Source organism: Vitis vinifera, chromosome 4 (genome assembly GCF_030704535.1).
Source record: "Vitis vinifera cultivar Pinot Noir 40024 chromosome 4, ASM3070453v1".
Lineage (NCBI taxonomy): Eukaryota > Viridiplantae > Streptophyta > Magnoliopsida > Vitales > Vitaceae > Vitis > Vitis vinifera.
Genome location: NC_081808.1, coordinates 6,580,736 through 6,598,281, shown reverse-complemented (window position 1 = coordinate 6,598,281; position 17,546 = coordinate 6,580,736). Strand labels below are relative to the sequence as shown.

The 17,546-nt window shown below is 35.1% G+C and overlaps 2 protein-coding genes across 2 annotated transcripts; both read left to right on the top strand.

Moving 5' to 3' along the window:
* Positions 1-297: 297 nt before the first annotated feature.
* On the top strand, positions 298-7,595 carry LOC100264499 (BTB/POZ domain-containing protein NPY1). The gene is made up of 4 exons (XM_002285486.5): positions 298-1,227; positions 4,194-4,263; positions 4,986-6,164; positions 6,767-7,595. The coding sequence occupies exons 1-4, from the start codon at positions 1,166-1,168 to the stop codon at positions 7,316-7,318; spliced, it is 1,863 nt and encodes a 620-aa protein (XP_002285522.2). The 5' UTR covers positions 298-1,165; the 3' UTR covers positions 7,319-7,595.
* A 1,150-nt stretch (positions 7,596-8,745) lies between these two features.
* Positions 8,746-16,332, top strand: LOC100242220 (uncharacterized). Its single transcript, XM_002285482.4, has 7 exons — positions 8,746-9,067; positions 9,822-10,026; positions 11,121-11,322; positions 12,057-12,250; positions 14,442-14,595; positions 14,981-15,145; positions 15,634-16,332. Exons 1-7 carry the CDS (start codon positions 8,896-8,898, stop codon positions 16,093-16,095), a joined length of 1,554 nt encoding a protein of 517 aa, XP_002285518.2. The 5' UTR covers positions 8,746-8,895; the 3' UTR covers positions 16,096-16,332.
* Positions 16,333-17,546: the final 1,214 nt, after the last annotated feature.

Sequence of the window (17,546 nt, the reverse complement as noted above, 5' to 3'; positions counted from 1 at the left end):
TTTTTTTGGAGTTTCAAATTATTTTATTATAAAAAAAATAGATAGGGTCATTTAATATCCCAATTTTGGGATTCCCACCAAATTCTTCTCAGACGGTGAGTCACAGACCGGTAGTGTAGAGTTGCTCCTCAACCTCCAAACAGTAAAAGGCCCGAGACACATGGGGCCAGAGAGTGAAAGAGACGCGCGGAGGGAAGGGGCAGGAGGGAGAATAGGGAGAGAGAGGAAGGGCAAAAGTGTCCAACAAAGGGTGGCGTGCCTTAACGGCATAAAGCCTCCTTAAAAGGCTCTGAGCCACTCTGTTATACAGTCCCCTACTCTCCACACACACCCACAGCTCCGATTCAGTGCTCCACATCCCACCACATTAGTCTACTCCCCCACTCCCATCTCCTCTCTCTCTCAGCTCTTTCTCTCTATCTCTCTCTTCTTTTTCTGCAATTTCTCTGATATAGAGAGAGAAATTCAGCAGACGCCACCGATCATCATCACTCACGTATTCATACAGAGGGAGAAAGAAAGCGTCTTGAGATTTGCGCGGCTAGGAGATCTTCGCAGATCAGGGGATTTAAAGCAAAGGCGGCGATGAGAGAGAGTGCAGAGGCTCTCACTTTCTCTCTCTAACGCCATTTGTATTTGGGCTATTTTCACTCTCTCTCCCACAAAACGCTGCGTTTTGGGCTGGCTCCCCTTGTCTCCATCTGTGTCTCGCCATTTTTTTTTGTTTTTCTGCATTTTGTCTCTGAATTTTCTCTTTTCTTTCTCTCTCTAACGCAGCATCATCAATGTCATCATAAAGGCTTTGAAATCAATGGCTGCGAAACCGAGGCGCTGGTGGGGGTCTAAGCCAGAGATTATGCCTGTGTCCTGGTATTTACTTGGGCTGGTGAGATAGTGGGTTTAGACTTTAGAGAGAGGGCGTTTCCAAAACATCCCTTTTGGGTGGATTATAGGAAGAGAAGGCCCCAAATCTGGGTTGGATTTATTATTTTTTTTGTCAATTTCTAGAGGGATGAAGTGTTCCTGGTTTTGAGCTCTGTGAAGTGTGTGGTTTTGAGGGCATTCGAGTAGATTTAGAGTGAACATAGGCTTTGTTTGTTGTAGTTCCATTAAGGGGTTATACTGTGATTTTAATACTCTGTAGCGGCTATTTTGTGGAGAAAAAATGAAGTTTATGAAGCTGGGTTCGAAGCCTGATGCCTTTCAAGCTGATGGCAATTCTGTCAGGTGAGAAGTGGTTCATTTTCGTTCTTTATTTTCCATGAAAACGAACTGAATCTTGCTTTGCTCTTTTCTGTTCGTTTCGTTCTTTTCCCCCCCGCTTTGCTTTCCAGCTTGTGTATTGTAAAGTTTGCTTTGATGCTTTCCCCCCTCTAAATTTAATGTTCTATTGATTTTGGCCTCGGCTTGATTACCAGGCTTAAATTTTTAATATATAACTGTGATGAATAGATGCATCTTTCCATGAGTTACCTTTTCAAATATATATATTTATTTGTTGTCATTTTTTGTTAGAAGGGTTGTTTATTATTTAAGATATCCAGAAATATATGTTTTGATGTAGGATGAAGTGGTGAAATACTGGTAGGTGTTGATCCAAAGCTTGAATGGCTTGAAAGGTGATGGATTAACCACATGGGTGTTTGTTTGTTTATGTGTATATTGTTGTTTTTTTATGCGCGGGGTGAGGGGATGAGGTGGTGAGGACATTCAGGAGGTGGTCCAGCGAGTGAACTGTCTTGATTTGGATGAGTTGGTGGTCCAAATGTGTAAAGTCATGTAGGGTAGACTAAGCCTTTAATCCTAGCAGTTACCAGATTCCTCCTGTAGAATAGAACATTTATTCCACTCCCGATAAGCATCTTCTGTCCCCAAAGAAACGGTGAATTTATAGTTTTTTGTTTTTTAATAGGCAAAAAAGGTGAACTTTTATACATGGACGCTTGGATTTGGCATGGTGTGTAATATTTTACTGCTTGGGGAAAAACGAGTAAGCTTGTAGGTTAGATGGTTTTGAGCATTTGGGTTGAGTTGGTTGTTTTCATCTTGTATTGTTTGGGGGGCCCCCTTTTTTCATGGATAGGTCATTTCCTCCTGCATGTTCACTATGTATGGTTGCTTAATGAAATGTCAGGTGAAACAGTGCTGGATTGGTGGATGGTTTGTATATTGATGAGAGCAAGTGGAGATGCATGTTGTCTAGGAAGCTTTAACATGTACAAACACATTTATAAAACATCACTAGGCAAACGGGCTAAGTGGTGATTTGAAATTTGGACATCTACATTGAGTGGGGTGAGGTTTTAGGTTGTCCGGTTGCTCATCAAACAGTGTCCAAATTGTTTTTGAATGCTGTCCGATTTTATGTTGTTTAGCCACTTTTGTTCAGGGACTTTCTCAATTCTGGTTTTGGCGCTGGCTCAACCACTACAATGGAGCTCAATCATGCTTAATCCCACCTATTTGTCTTGGCTAACCAACTAGCATTCTGCATGTTTATAATTAACTAACTAGCATGTTATGAGACTTTGGAGAAAGCGGCTTAAAATTTTATTTTTGTATTATAATATTCACTACTCTATTTGTGGTCCTCTAGCCAGGCCATTTGATTGGATTACTAAACACACTCTATAGGTAGATAGATAAGATTTTATTTATTTATTTTTTCATTTATTTTGGTGTCCTTTTTGAGACTCAACATGGGACCTTATATTCGAGTACCGTATCTAGAGAGGCTATATTAACAAAAAATTTGTTTTGTTCACGGTAGATGTTGAAATGCTGTTTGAAACTTCATAAAAAATTTCACCCAATGATATGTTTCAATAACTGCACAAGGCCATAAGTGGTCCAGATTGTCCTGGTTATGTCCATTTTGGTGGTCAAATACAGTAATGTTGTATAGAACAGACAAGTTCTTTAATAATCATGGCCACCAAACTCTTGCAAAACACAACATCCTTTCATCTTATTATCAAATAATTTTTTTGTTTCCAATTAAGTGCTAATTGTGCAAACTTCAAGCTATCATACTATATCTATCAGACTTTTCAGAGAAATAGCGAGTTACTGGTATGGTTAGTTTTTGTTTTTTGATGGGCATCCATAGTATGGTTAGTTTTGATCCTCACCTAGTTGAGTTGGTTATTGTCATCATAATCTCCCTGGTTATTTCCATTTGCTTGCCTTTTGGTGTTTTTTGTATTCTTCATGTGTATTTGGTGCACCTTTTTCAAGCGTTTTTAATATATTTGCATTTTGACCTATCAGGGACTGGGGGATGGATGTCTTTGGTTATTTGATATCTTTTATGTGGCCTATGCCTAATTATATGATGAAAGTGGCACTTCAAATGTATGCTATTCCAAATTGGATGATGAAATTACTGGCTGAAACAGATTTAGTTAGGTGGTCAACTGGTGGGTTCATGTTTAATTATGTTATGATGGTGTGCACACAATTTTCCTTGTGTGCATTCAGGATGAGTTCCAAGCTCAAGGTTTTTGACCATTTGGTTGTTAATTCAGCATCATCAATTGAAACATTCCTGTTCGTTGTACCATATAGTGTCATATAACCAGTGTTTTGTGTATTCATTTTCCATAGGTTCAGTTTAGCATTTTTTTAATCTTGGAAGTTGAGTTGCCTGAATGCTTCACTTGTAGGGGGAACCAAGATATTGACATGCTTAGACCTTGATGCTGAGTTTCTAGGTTTGATCTCCAATAGGGCAAAAAATGTATTCCCCCCACCACCTCCAAAAGAAAAAAATTATAACCTATCTATCTGCGGTAAACATTGTCACATCTGGAAAATTTTGACTTTGTTTAAGTTTCATATAGCCATGTTATTCTTTATGCAACAATTTCATCCTTTAAGACCTCTCAATGGCTATGTTATAAATTGCATGGCTGAGGTAGTTGTGGTATTTGTGATGAACTTATAAGATCCCTGTAGTTTGGTATATGTAACTCGATTTTGAATAGAATTTAGATCAGTTGGTTGTTATGTATACCTTTTCAGTTGAGTAGGTTCTAGGTACCATATAAAGTTCAAATATCTGTCTGCTATATTTTCCCTATAATTTTTCCTTCCATCGATCTTCTGCTATTTTATATATTTTCTGTTCTCTTACATGTTAAATGTTCTCTAGTCCTCAAAGTGGACTTAGCAAAGGATGTCTACTTGTGCAGGTATGTTTCATCCGAATTGGCAACTGATGTTATCATAATTGTTGGAGGAGTGAAGTTTTACCTTCACAAGGTAAAGTCGTTTGTGAACTCTTTTATAAAGTTAAATGAAGTTGTATGTTTGTAACTGGTAATTTTACTTTGATATTCCTCATGCTCATGCTGAACTTTAGGCATTTAAAAAGTTTCTTGGATCTCTGTAAAGTTTAATGGAAGCTATTTGGGGAAGGGGAAGTTTGATTTTCATCTAAAAAATAGCTGAGCCAGGCCTAACAGTTAAAATCTAATTTGATGCATGACCTAACAAAAGCTATTTGGAATTGTTAGGCCAGGCTTAGGCTTGAGCTTAGGTTGGTGAAGCCTCAAACTGAGCTGTACCTGACCTCAGGGTGGGTTGGGACTCATCAACCGAAGCTTGCTTGTGTTTGGGTTATGTTAGTCATTTATTTATTTATTTTTAACATGCCAGTGTGGCTGTATTTGGCCTGAATTGATGATATGGGTATGAAAAATGGTCATCTTTTCCTATTTTGTAACAGTTAAGTACAAAAGTGCCTGATAGCAAAATAATGTGAATTTAGTGGTACTATATGAAAATAAATGACTGTTATGCTGTTCCTTTTTTATTCATACAACAAACAATAGGAGGTTTTCATGAATTTTTTTGCCACTTGATTTCAATCCCTTGCCATTAATGGAACAATTGTTGGGTAGCTAAAAAACTACTATCTTTCACTTCTCCAACTAGTTGGCTTGCTCTGTCTTATGATCTGTTGCTTCAATCCATTCTTGCAGTTCCCTCTCTTGTCCAAGAGCAATCGCCTGCAAAAGTTGGTAGTGAAAGCCAGTGAGGAAAATTCTGATGAAATTCGACTGGTTGATTTTCCTGGTGGGCCGAAAGCCTTTGAAATTTGCGCCAAATTTTGCTATGGGATGACTGTAACACTAAATGCTTACAATGTTGTGGCTGCCCGTTGCGCAGCTGAGTACCTTGAGATGACTGAGGATGTTGATAGAGGCAACCTAATTTTCAAAATTGAAGTGTTTCTGAACTCCAGTGTCTTCCGAAGCTGGAAAGATTCTATTATTGTTCTTCAAACGACCAAATCTCTGTTACCATGGTCTGAAGATCTAAAGGTGATTGGAAGATGCATAGATTCCATTGCATCTAAAACTTCCGTGGACCCGGCTAACATCAGCTGGTCTTACACTTACAATCGAAAATTAGCAGTGCCAGATAAAATTATTGAGGATGGGATGAAGCTCCAAGAGAGAATCGAGTCTGTTCCAAAGGATTGGTGGGTTGAAGATATCTGTGAGTTGGAGATTGATCTCTATAAACGAGTTATGATTGCTGTGAAATCAAAGGGAAGAATGGATGCAAATGTGATTGGAGAGGCACTAAAGACTTATGCAGTTAGATGGTTGCCTGATTCCCTTGACGCCCTGGTTTCTGATGATCATACCAGGAGGAACAAATCTTTGGTGGAAACAATCATTTGCTTATTGCCATCTGATAAGGGTGTGGGTTGTTCTTGCAGTTTTTTGCTCAAATTATTGAAAGTTGCTATTCTAGTTGGAGCAGATGATTCACAAAGGGAAGAATTGGTAAAAAGGATCAGTCTGAAGTTGGATGAGGCTTCTGTCAATGATCTATTGATCCGAGCTCGATCTCCGCAAACAACTGTTTATGATGTTGAACTGGTGCAGTCCATTGTGAATAGATTTGTGTTGCATGAAAAGCGTTGCCAGGATTTGGATATTTCTGAGAAGAATGAGAAGGGAACCAGTGATTTTATACTGGGCCATGGACCTTTGTTAAAAGTCGGTAAACTGATGGATGGATATCTTGCTGAAATTGCTCATGATCCAAATCTCACCCTCTCCAGTTTCAATGATATTGTACGGTCAACTCCCGAATCAGCAAGACCAATTCATGATGGCTTATACAAGGCTATTGACATCTACCTGAAGGTAGGCCCTTTATTCCATGTTCACGAATTTTGTTTTCTCAGTTTGATTGGTTGAGCTCTTAAAACACGTAAAAATATTTCTTTCAGGATGCTATCAAGTGTCACTTATACTGGATTTCTTTATATGCACATTATTAGAAACCACCATTTGATAGTTTCTTCTGGATTCTCAGTAACCAACCAAATTGGAACCCCTGTTGCTGTGGGATCTGGATGTGGGGTTGGTGGATAATTATGCATCATCACTTCCAAATCCTTGAACTGTTTTATACATGGATTTACTTTACCTGGAGGGGACTGCTCCAGGTAAACTGGACATGAGGGGGTGAAAAAATTAGGTACTTTACATCTATGTCAGGACCCTGATGTTTGGTGCTGAGACAATTGAGGTGGATAGCACATTAGATTATTTTGTAACAAATTTTGCATTTCTTTGCAATGTAGGAAAATGGCTCCTTAAAACACATATGCACAGACACACACACACAGAGAACACTAGAATGGAAAATGATGATCTGTGTGTGCTGGAGCGCCTTAGCTCTCCAGTAAAAACCATTGGGGATTTAAAATGTGACCTTTCTGATGGGATTGCATCTATTTCAGGCACACCAGAACTTGACAAAAGCTGAAAGAAAGAAGCTTTGTGGGCTGATGGATGTCAAGAAACTTACAATGGATGCATCCATGCATGCAGCTCAGAACGATCGTCTCCCACTCCGGGTTGTAGTCCAAGTCCTCTTTTTTGAGCAGGTTAGAGCAGCTGCTGGGGCTCAAGCCCCTAACAGTATTCCCCGTGATACCTCACAAGCCATGACCAACATGGATGAAGAATGGGAGAAGCCAGCAATAGTACGAGGTCCAGAGAGTTGCAAATCCCTGAGGAGACAGATGAATCAAATGAAGATAAAAGATGAGGAATTTCGGAAAAACGGGAAATTGACTAAAAAGGGTAGCAAAAACAGCAGAAGTGGTGTGCAGCTGCTGCCTTCTAGATCAAGGAGAATGTTTGACAAGTTATGGGCAGTGGGTAAAAAGCATGGAGAGAACAGAAGCTCTGAGACCTCAGGGAGTTCCCAGAGCCCAACTTCAGTGGCACCTGGGGAGACAAAGTCATCCGGTTCATCTTCAAGACAGAGGAGGCATTCCATCTCTTAGACAAGGTTTTTTACACGAACCGAACAAGCAAAGGAGATAAACAGGTATTGAACACGTATTGAAGTGTAAAAATTAGTAGGATTTTGTTGTAGGTTTGTAGGTGATGATGGGTTTTATCTTTAGATGTGCAAAGTCATCCAGGAAGGGGGTTTTTCTGCATAAAAAATGTAATATGTAATCAGTTTCTTTGGGCTCCTTTTCTTTTGTTGATTCCGGTGTTTCCCATTGTAATATTATCTTTATGGTCTTAATATAGATTCCAAGTAGGAATTTTCTATCCTCTTTACTTCATTGGGTGCTAATGGTCTTCAGAGTTTGATCTCTTCCACTATTTGAGGGTTTAGGTATATATATAGATAGATTAATTGATGTGGGACTACACCCAACTCATGCACTTCTAATTTGGTTTGGGGTATATCTTTTGTCTAAAAAAACACTGCATTTATCACTCCTTTTACCTCTTTTGGTATATGTGTAGGAAGTTTATGATATTTACATTGTCTAAACAATATGCTTGGGTAAATTGAACTCTCACATATGGGTTTGGACTTGAGCCTAAGCATGAAGATTTCTCTTCTCTGGGTGGGTTGACTAGATCCAATTCTATCTTTTTAGGGTTAGACATTCATTTTTAATATTTGAATTGGGTTTAGATTTTTTTTTTTTTGTTTCAACTTGGACTCAATTTGGGTGAATCTTGATTGGAATCTAATTCAAATTTAATTTAATATTTAAAAATTATTTATATTTTATGTAAGAATATTTTTTTAAGTAAAAATATCAAATTAAATCATAATATATATATAGAATATTATTTTTCTCATAAAATATATAAAAAATTTATTTTATTTTATTTTATTTATTATTATTTTGAAATTTTGTTTGATGTGATAATTAAATTTTAATATAAATATAGATAAGTTTTTTTTTTTAAATATATTATAAATGAATTTTGAATCATTCGATCTTGTCAAACCACTCGATACTTTAATCAAAATTTAGAAAAAAGTCTTTAATCAAAATTTTGAAAGAGAAGGTTGAATAATTTGGTTTTTTAAATTTGAATCAGGTTAACCCATCCCAAATTAACTGACTCGATCCAATCCATCCAAATTACAACTATTTTTCAATTAAAAAGACACATCCACTCACGTTGATTTTCAATTAAAAACACAAACACTCACGTTGATGATCTTCTTTCAAAATTCATGTCTACTTTCAAATGATGACTTATTTTTCAGAGATATGATAGTGATAGCTACCCCTACCATACCCATATTTAAATCTAAGAATAAAATCTGGGGAAAGAATTTAATTTTATTCAGGAAAGTCAGTCATTTTCCAATTCAGTCCCAATACCATACACAATTTCTAAATAAATGACAAAAATGATGGCATTTTCATATATGGGAAAAGAGGACAACAGTGTGAATAGAGTTAGCTTATAAGCTTATTAGCATATTCTATTGTTATTTTTTTTGAATTTCTAAAGATCATGGCGTCTGTCATTGACTTTCCATCTTCAACCAGACACCCATATTCCCATATAATCGTATGCAAAATCAGGCAGAGGTTTCATGAGAAAGATGAGAAAGTTCACAACCCTAAAATCTGTATTCATTGTGTTGTTGGTAATCCAAGCTCTTGGTGTTAACGCCAAGTCGTCTTCTCAATGCAAAGCATGGATTGTCCAGTCAATCCCCACCCACATGCCCCACCTTCCTCCTGTCTCTGGCGTTCTCTCTACTGGTAAGTTTTCTTTTATTTCGATATTTGTTGTTTGGGTACTGGGAAAATGTGTGGAAGTTGGAAAAGCGAAAGAAAGGATTTCATTCTTTTTTCTTTCCTTCTGTTCGGTTTGCTCAGCAATTAAAGGAGATGGGGTTTGTGTCTGTGTGGTTTTTATTTTTTATTCCTTTTATTTTTTTGGTTTACATCAGTTTGGTTGCTGAGAAAGTGTAGGAAATGAGATGAATACTTTAGGTATTGGGTTTTTCATTGTTTATTAGTACAATTATTAGGCTCTATAGGAGGGAGTGTTTCATAAAATTGAAACATAATAGCATGCAATGTAAATGTTTAGAATTTTCTTTTCTTCTATTTTCCTTAGGTTTCTTAGAAGTTAATGGGAAGGTTTGACTTCTTTGTATGAACTAAATAAGGCATATCTGTGAATTGCTTTTCCTAAATTTCCTCTTTTCTTTATGTTTGGAGACTGGGAATATAGGGAAGTGAAATGAAAGTAAGCTTTGAATCTTAATATTGATTGTTGATCGGGGAACAAGAGCACAAAATTGCTTCATTGGAGTTTGATACAACCATTTGGCTTAAGTTGAGCTAATTTTTTGAAATCAAAACAGTGTATAACATGAAGTGTAAATGTTTTATTTTCTTTTATTTCCTTAATTTTCTTGGCTACCAAATAGTGTTTCTGTTTCTTATCTTTCAATTAAACTGACTAGAATTTTTGTGACTTTCTTTGTCAAATTCAAACTATGATTAGCTGATGTGTTCCAGTGGTTGGCTGGAAACTCTTCCTTGAGCCTGGATATAATAGCTCAATACTGGCAACTAAATGCCCATCCTGATGATCCCCTTTCCGGGGATTATGGATACTCAAAAGCTGATATGCATAAGTTTGGTGCTCATGAAGGTTTTGATGTCTATAGAGCCCTAGAAAATGCTGCTGATCGTAATATTAGTATCAGGTATACATTTTGCAGTTAAATTCAATATGGTTCCATGATTAGAATTACTGGCACCTTTGGAATTCAATGTTTACAGCTTGTTACATTAAAATGTAGAATTGAGTTGAGTTTTATATGCTTTATCATTTTATTAGTTTTATGACCCAAAACATGGGGTTGGGTTATCCCTTTATGTTGGAACCATTGTGTGAGTCTCTTGCTCTGGACTAAGCATAGAATGGGTTAACTGTATTAAATGATTATTTTGGCCTAAAGCTGAATTTTAGCTCTAATTGTACTTTCATTATGACCATCAGTCACAATGAAGAAGTTCTGCTACTTCAGTTTTTTTCAAATGGGTTTATATCACATTAACTTTTAAGAACTTCCCATCTGCTGGTTCCTGTGATGCCATTTTCTTAATGCTTTAATTTCATAATTCTTGTGTATGGTATTTGGATATCAAATTGGTGTAGCACAGATCTTGGAAGTATTCACTATAATGATTGAGTGAAAAGGCACAGATCAAGGGTTGGCAGATGATCCTAAGAAACAGATACAAATGGTTTTTATGCATCCCTCTGTAAACATGGCTTCCTGATGCTCAAGCTCATAATTTCTTGTTAGTTTTTACTTGTGAAAATGTGGGATGCAGAGATATGCTTCTTCTGGTCTAGTTAGTGGTTACTTATCATGTTCGAGTGTAATCCTTTTATGCTTAAAAGAAGTAAAACTGTTCCTATTAGGTTGCATGGTTGGTGACATTTGCCCATTAAAATTTGTGAACATTTCAGTCTAGAAGAACCCTTATTGTCAAGTGCTCTTGAATCTTCACTTGATTTAAGTATATCCTTACATTTGACTACATTTCACTTATTGATCTTCCCTTTTTAGTAAATGGCTTTATTGGCTATTGAGACGGAACTTGCCAAAATAATTTTTATCTCTATCCTCTTTTCTAAAAATATATAAGAATGATGACATTATTATTCTTTACCACCAAGTTTGTTTTCTTCAGTGTAATGTTTTATATCGATCATCTATAAAAGAGATTATTCTTCTGTTCACAAATCTAAACTAACCAATCTATACCTTGTGAATTAAATTTATTTTAGGCTTTTACAGCACTCAGGAGTATATCCTGATTATACCAAAGAACCATCTGACCTTGCATCAGGAAGGCCAAATGTGGAGAATGTGACTTTATTGCTTGGAGAATGGTGGGGTTCAGGCATAGTCCATGCTAAAGTTTGGATATCAGACAGTCGAGATGTCTATATCGGATCTGCAAACAATGATTGGAAATCTCTCACGCAGGTACCCTGAAACATTATGTAGTTTAATGGCAATATTGTCACCTACCTAGAGAGGACCACCTCTTATTTCTTCCTATTAAGCTATCAATTGACCTAAAAGTTTAAATTATTAGGTAATGAGCTAATAATGTATATCAAGCTGACATACTTGGGTTAAAGGTCCTAACACTTCCCCACCTAGTTTGTTGGTTTAAAGGAATCAAGATGCATTTTAATGGTAAGGTTCAGTGGCGTGTAGATCTGGGATGGATTGGGCAGAAAAGTATTAACTTTCTTATGCATCTTTTTCTGTCCACTCTGCCAAACAAAGAATGCTATAAACTCATATTTATCAAAGGGAAACCATGGTGAACATTGCCATATGCCAGATTTTTTTTTTTGATAGGCAAAATAGAAAATATATTAAAAGCGTCCAAGAGGAGGGGTAGCACCGTACACATGGAGTATATAATAAACGCAAGGACAAAAACAAAAAACCCCTCCCCTTGCTTTAAATCTTAAAACAACAGGTACACATACACACATACACACACAAGTGGTTTCTTTGATGTTATCCCGACACTGAAATATAATAGCCTTGTGTCTGTCCCCAGCCACTACATTTAAATTATCTTTTTCAATATTGTATTCATGCATAAAACTTGGCCATGACAAATTATTTCCTCTATTTGTCTCACCTTGTTGGTAATTAGTTGAGCTACATGACTAAATGTTCTGGTTTTTAATTGTTTTTAGGTGAAGGAAGTTGGAATTTATCTTGTTGATTGCCCAAGTATAGCAAGACAGGTTGAGATCTACTATAACAATCTATGGAAACTTGCCTCTCTTAATGTTTCAGCTTACACAACAACAGTATGGGATCAACAGTGGCAGATCAATAGACAAGTTCCTTGCTGGTCACATTTTCTTACTCCCAGAGAGAGGTGCAGGTATGTCAGAAGGCACATGCTCAAATGAAGTTCAATTATATCTTGTTACTTTTAAAAAGTTGAACCTTTCATTGATCACATGACCAAACTGCACTGTCAAATTCCAGTATTTTCAATATGGAAAGTAAAATTTCCTAGTTGATAGAAGAAGAAATTTTTGGTAGATTATGTCTAATTTACGATTAATATCACTGTAGGAAATAACTGATTCAGCATTTGGGCATCTCATGCACATTGGTCTTGTTTACTAATATATTATAAAAAAATTGTCATGTGAACTTGGGTATGTGTGTCTGATCCTGGTAGTGTTATGGACACAGGAACGCAACTAATAATCTAATTTCTCCTTCCTCTCATTGTATCCCCTAGGCTAACTTAAAATGTTAAACTAAAATAGGATGTCCAGCACGAGTCCAAGGTTAGTAACAAAACTTATTTGTGGTTGATTTTACTTTGATCATTTTAAACAAATTTAAGTTTAATGAATAAATTATTAGTGTTAAATATTGAGACCTTTAACATCAAAATATTTGGTAATTTATGGCCATGATCTTTTACAAATATTTAAGAATTTAAGGCTACAAAGCTACAGATAATCTAATATTCAACCAACAATTCAGAAGGGATAAAATTTAGCTGGCATATGAGATGGATGTTTCGAATGTAAAGCAAGTTTTACAGTGTGAGGTGAATGTCAAACAGGAGCCTCACCCCTTGAGGTGTGAACTTCAAGTCACTTAAGCCTTTGTGCTTGTAGGTATTCTTTTGGGTCTCACTTTGAGGATTTGGGATGAACCTCAAGGCATAAGCTCAAAAGCCTTTTGAAACTATGGTTATAAATAATAATTTCAACTTTTATGCAATCAAATGGTTGAAATAGAAATAAGACAAAAAGGAAATTATGAAGATAAAATTTTGGCTTGTACATTGTTTATTTGATGACTTTTCTTCTTAAGATAAATATCTGAGAGAGATGAAGTGGGAAAGGAAGAAACATTTAAAATTGCACGACAAATTAGAAGTATTTAATTAGAGAGGACGCTCAAGTTAGGCAAAATGAGTGTCGTTTATGTAGGCTGGCTAGAAAAGCTGAGTCTCCCTTACAAGTGGTATAGGGTAGTACATGGTTTTGTAAGTTATCATTTAAATAAATTCATCATCCTTGAGATTATGTAATGGTGCCCTTTTTTTTTATTGGTTTTTTTTCCATCTAAACCCTAATAAAGGAGAGAAAAGAAAACTCTGACAATAGATTATGCACCTTAGTTTGTTTAGTCACTTTTTATTGCACTGATATTTCATTGTAATATAATCTACATTTTTCTATTACACTTAAAACATTCCCTCAGGCATGACAGTATAAGTGCCTCTGTGGTACATTTAACCAAAAATCCCGAGCCTACTAATGGATCACTTTTATCTTGATATCATGAAGAGCTTTCCTCTGAGACACTGGAAAAGTCAGGGACTCCATTTTTTTTTCTCAGAAATCTCCCATAATGTGTATTAGTTTTTCATTTTACACTTCTAATGATTGCCCAATGATCATCTTGAATATTGCTTTTACCAATGTATTTAGCGGAAGCTTGGAACTTGGAAGCTTTTGGTACCAGCAGATGATATCATCTCGTTTTGTTGTTCATATTATTTGCCAATGCAATCCATTGTTAGTATGACAATCTTTAACTTCAACTCTAATATGGTTTTGCATCATTATCACCCTGATGCCCTTTAAAATAGCTTCACCATTACACATTCATGCATGCTCCGAATCTTAACTGATTTTGTTTATCACATGAGGCAAGCCAAATTGTGCAAATTTAGAATCAGAATTCATTAGCCACGGCAAATCATGCATTTCATGAAATGTCAGTGGTCCACCCAATGCTGAACCTTAGATGGTGATGCAAAGGAGACACCCATAAAGACATATCTTTACATGCCAAAGCCTAAGATCCCCAAGGGAAGGTCGCCTCCGGTTAGTGAAATCCGAAATAAGTTTTTTGTTGTCATATCTTGTGAATTTGTTGAGCTTCCATACTTATTATAATCATAATTATCATGTTCATTCCCTAGAGGAAAATATTCCGAATTTTGTCTTGTTTCACTGTCTATTATGCATGCAAGTGGAGCATGAGAACATTTTGCTGCTTTGTGATTCAGTTAACAATATAAATTCACATTTTGACAGGTCGCCTCTACCTCGTTATGTGGCAGTTCCCCATGTGGTCGGGTATCCAACACTGTCAGACCCTCGTATGTTTAAAACACCAATTCAAACTCCTGGACACAACTGTTCCACTTCAAAACCTCAATCTAGCTGTCTGTCTTTTGCTCCTCCAGAGGTAATGGGCCAATCCCTAAGATTTTCTTTGCTAACGTTTGTGTTCTGATGCATTTCAAGAATGCGGTCACTGCATGTGCATGTTGATTTTTTTTTTTGGATGGTATTTATGGAATAAACACTCAGAATGGGACTGTTACATGCGTGGAAGGCTGGCAGTTACCAAACTAAAATGTTGTCATTCCTTGAAATCCCTAGAATCCTATGCATGCTTTTTAAGTACAATTATTGAGTTTGAGAGCAAAAACTCAAACAATCAAATAATTATTTCCATTTAAGGGACGACCGAAGTACTCCCAAAATGTTGAAAGTAATAAAATTCCGTACATCTTCAAGTGTGTTATGTTTTATGCATTATCTATTCTGACATAATCTATGGTCTGCAGTTGTCATTTGGCAAGCACCAGGCCGATGAACAGGCATGGGTGGATACAATTAAATCTGTAGGAACTGGGGCAACTGTTAGAATTAATAGCATGGACTGGCTAGGTCAATCTCAGTACATGCAACAAACAGTTTATTGGTCATCCCTTTCATCTGCAGTATCAGAGGTAACCTGAAATTTCTTCATAGCGAATTTTCTTGAACATCATATATAAGGGCTTATTCTTAGAGTCCCATCATTGTATAAGAATTGGCACAGCTACTACCATTTGCATTCTTATGGAAGTTTTATTTTTGATTGCCACTTTGAGACCAAGCCAAAGTTGACATGTGATGGTCCTTAAAATTTACTGATCTTCCATTCAACCTCCCAAACACTTATTATAATGTGAACAAGGATCATAATTCATACCCCCAGAGTTTGTCAATCTGGAAATCTTCCATGATAGCTAGCATATTATAGTCTTAAAGTTAGGAAGTCGATATGATATGTCAGTAGGGTTGGGAGTCTAAAAGGATGAGGAAGGGAAACTTCAAGCAGAAGCATCAACAACTTGCTATTGTCTTGATGCCCATGTCCCTGACTTTATGAGCAGCATCCATCGAAATCCTTTATTTTCATGTTCTAACTTCTAACAAACTCTCTGAATACTAGGTTGTCTTCTCCAAGCACGCTAAGGTCAAGATTCTAGTAGCATATTGGGCTCATTTTATTAACAACACAGATCAGTATCTGAAGTCTCTCCTCTACTCCAATGTCCTCTGCTATTCTTCAAAGTACAACAAATGTTCAGGCAAAGTTGAGATCAAGTACTACAAGGTGCCGGGCTTCAACTTGACAGGGCCTGCCATTCACAATGGGACTAGTACAGGAAACATCTACCCAGGCTTTACCAGGGTTAACCATGGCAAATATGCAGTCAGTGACGTTAGAGCCCACATCGGGACGAGCAACCTGGTATGGGATTACTTCTATTCAACTGCAGGTGTCAGCTTCGGAACATATAACCCTGCCATTGTTTCTCAACTGCAAGAAATCTTTGATGCTGACTGGAATTCACCATATGCAGTTCCAGTTGAACCTCTGGAGGAAGGTCAATTTCATTCAAGCAGATGAGTAGTTGATTGAATTTTTTTTAGAAGCCTGTGGAAGGTTTGAAGGTCCTTCAAACCTTACACTGTTGAGCTGGTTAAATGAGCTTTGAGTTGATCATATTTTAGCTCCAAACCCTAATTTATTTGGAGAACTTGTACTGCCAAAATAAACTTGTTCTTTTCTTATTAATGTAAATGAGCAAAAATCAATGCATCTCTTGTTCTCTCCCTGTTATCACTCACAGGAAGAACTCATTCATTTTCTTCAACCTACCATGGATGATTACTCATGAGCCTTTTTGTTTTTGTTTTTTTTTTTTGTTTTTGTTTTTAATTTAAAATAAAAAAACTGTTTCTAAAAATTTATTTGACCGTTGTTATTGAAACGGTTTTTAAAAAGTACATTGAAATTGAAAATAGTTTTTAGAGAATAAGAAGAAGTTATTTTTATCAATTTTTTTTTTTTTAAAAAAAAAATGAAAATCATAAAAAGTATACATACCACAATTTATTTCAAATGATTTAGATAATTTTTCCTTTAAATATCATCGTATTTTTTTTATGATTTTTGTTAATTATATAAATAAACTTTAAAATCAAATCAAATAAGACTTAATGTGTTGGATCTAATTAAAATGATTTTATTTTTTTTTCTTTAGGTGTAAAGCCATATTTTTCTTATTTTTTCTATATAGATAAATTTAAAATCAATCATAATTATTATATTTTCACTAAGTAAATAGATTATAAATTAAATGAGAAATAATTAATATTTTAAATTTTTTAATAAACATTCTAATTTTTAAAAATAATTTGAAATTCAAAAAAACGATGAAATTAATTACAAACTAAATCGAAAGAATTCATGCATGCAATTAAGAACTCCATTTATTTACATGATAAGAAGGTTAAATTTTATTTGTTTCTAAATTAATTTAGAATAAATATTATCAATAATGATTCTTTTAAATACTATTAATTTTTTTTTAAAAATCAATTATGCTTTCATGAAAATGTTAGTATTCATATTTTTGTAACATATACCAAAAAATACATCATATAATTATTATAATAAAAAATATTTATTTTTTAAATTTATTTATAATTATAAAAATATTCTAATTTTTAATAAAATTTGAATTAAATTTAATTAATATTATATACATCTAATTTATAATTTTTCTTATAAAAATAAAATAAAAAACATTTTTAAAAATAACCATTCAAACAAGTTTTGTTTTTTTTCAAATTTTTAATAACTTTTAAAAATAACTTGTAATTATCTTAATTTTTATATAATATATATATATATATATATATATATATATATATATATATATATTTATTTATTTATTTATTTATTTATTTTTTATTCTTCAACTTAAAATGGACCATATTATTCGAACCAATTCAAATTTATGTATAATTTTATTTTTGGGAATATAAGTATTTGTGGTGGTATTTTTATTTTTA

Excerpts from the sequence above, each read along its gene's own strand:
- LOC100264499 (XM_002285486.5), top strand. The coding sequence starts at position 1,166 with ATGAAGTTTATGAAGCTGGGTTCGAAGCCTGATGCCTTTCAAGCTGAT. Across the intron at positions 4,264-4,985 it reads TGAAGTTTTACCTTCACAAG|TTCCCTCTCTTGTCCAAGAG; the intron begins GTAAAGTCGTTT and ends CCATTCTTGCAG. Across the intron at positions 6,165-6,766 it reads CTATTGACATCTACCTGAAG|GCACACCAGAACTTGACAAA; the intron begins GTAGGCCCTTTA and ends CATCTATTTCAG.
- LOC100242220 (XM_002285482.4), top strand. The coding sequence starts at position 8,896 with ATGAGAAAGATGAGAAAGTTCACAACCCTAAAATCTGTATTCATTGTG. Across the intron at positions 9,068-9,821 it reads CTCTGGCGTTCTCTCTACTG|CTGATGTGTTCCAGTGGTTG; the intron begins GTAAGTTTTCTT and ends AACTATGATTAG. Across the intron at positions 11,323-12,056 it reads ATTGGAAATCTCTCACGCAG|GTGAAGGAAGTTGGAATTTA; the intron begins GTACCCTGAAAC and ends AATTGTTTTTAG.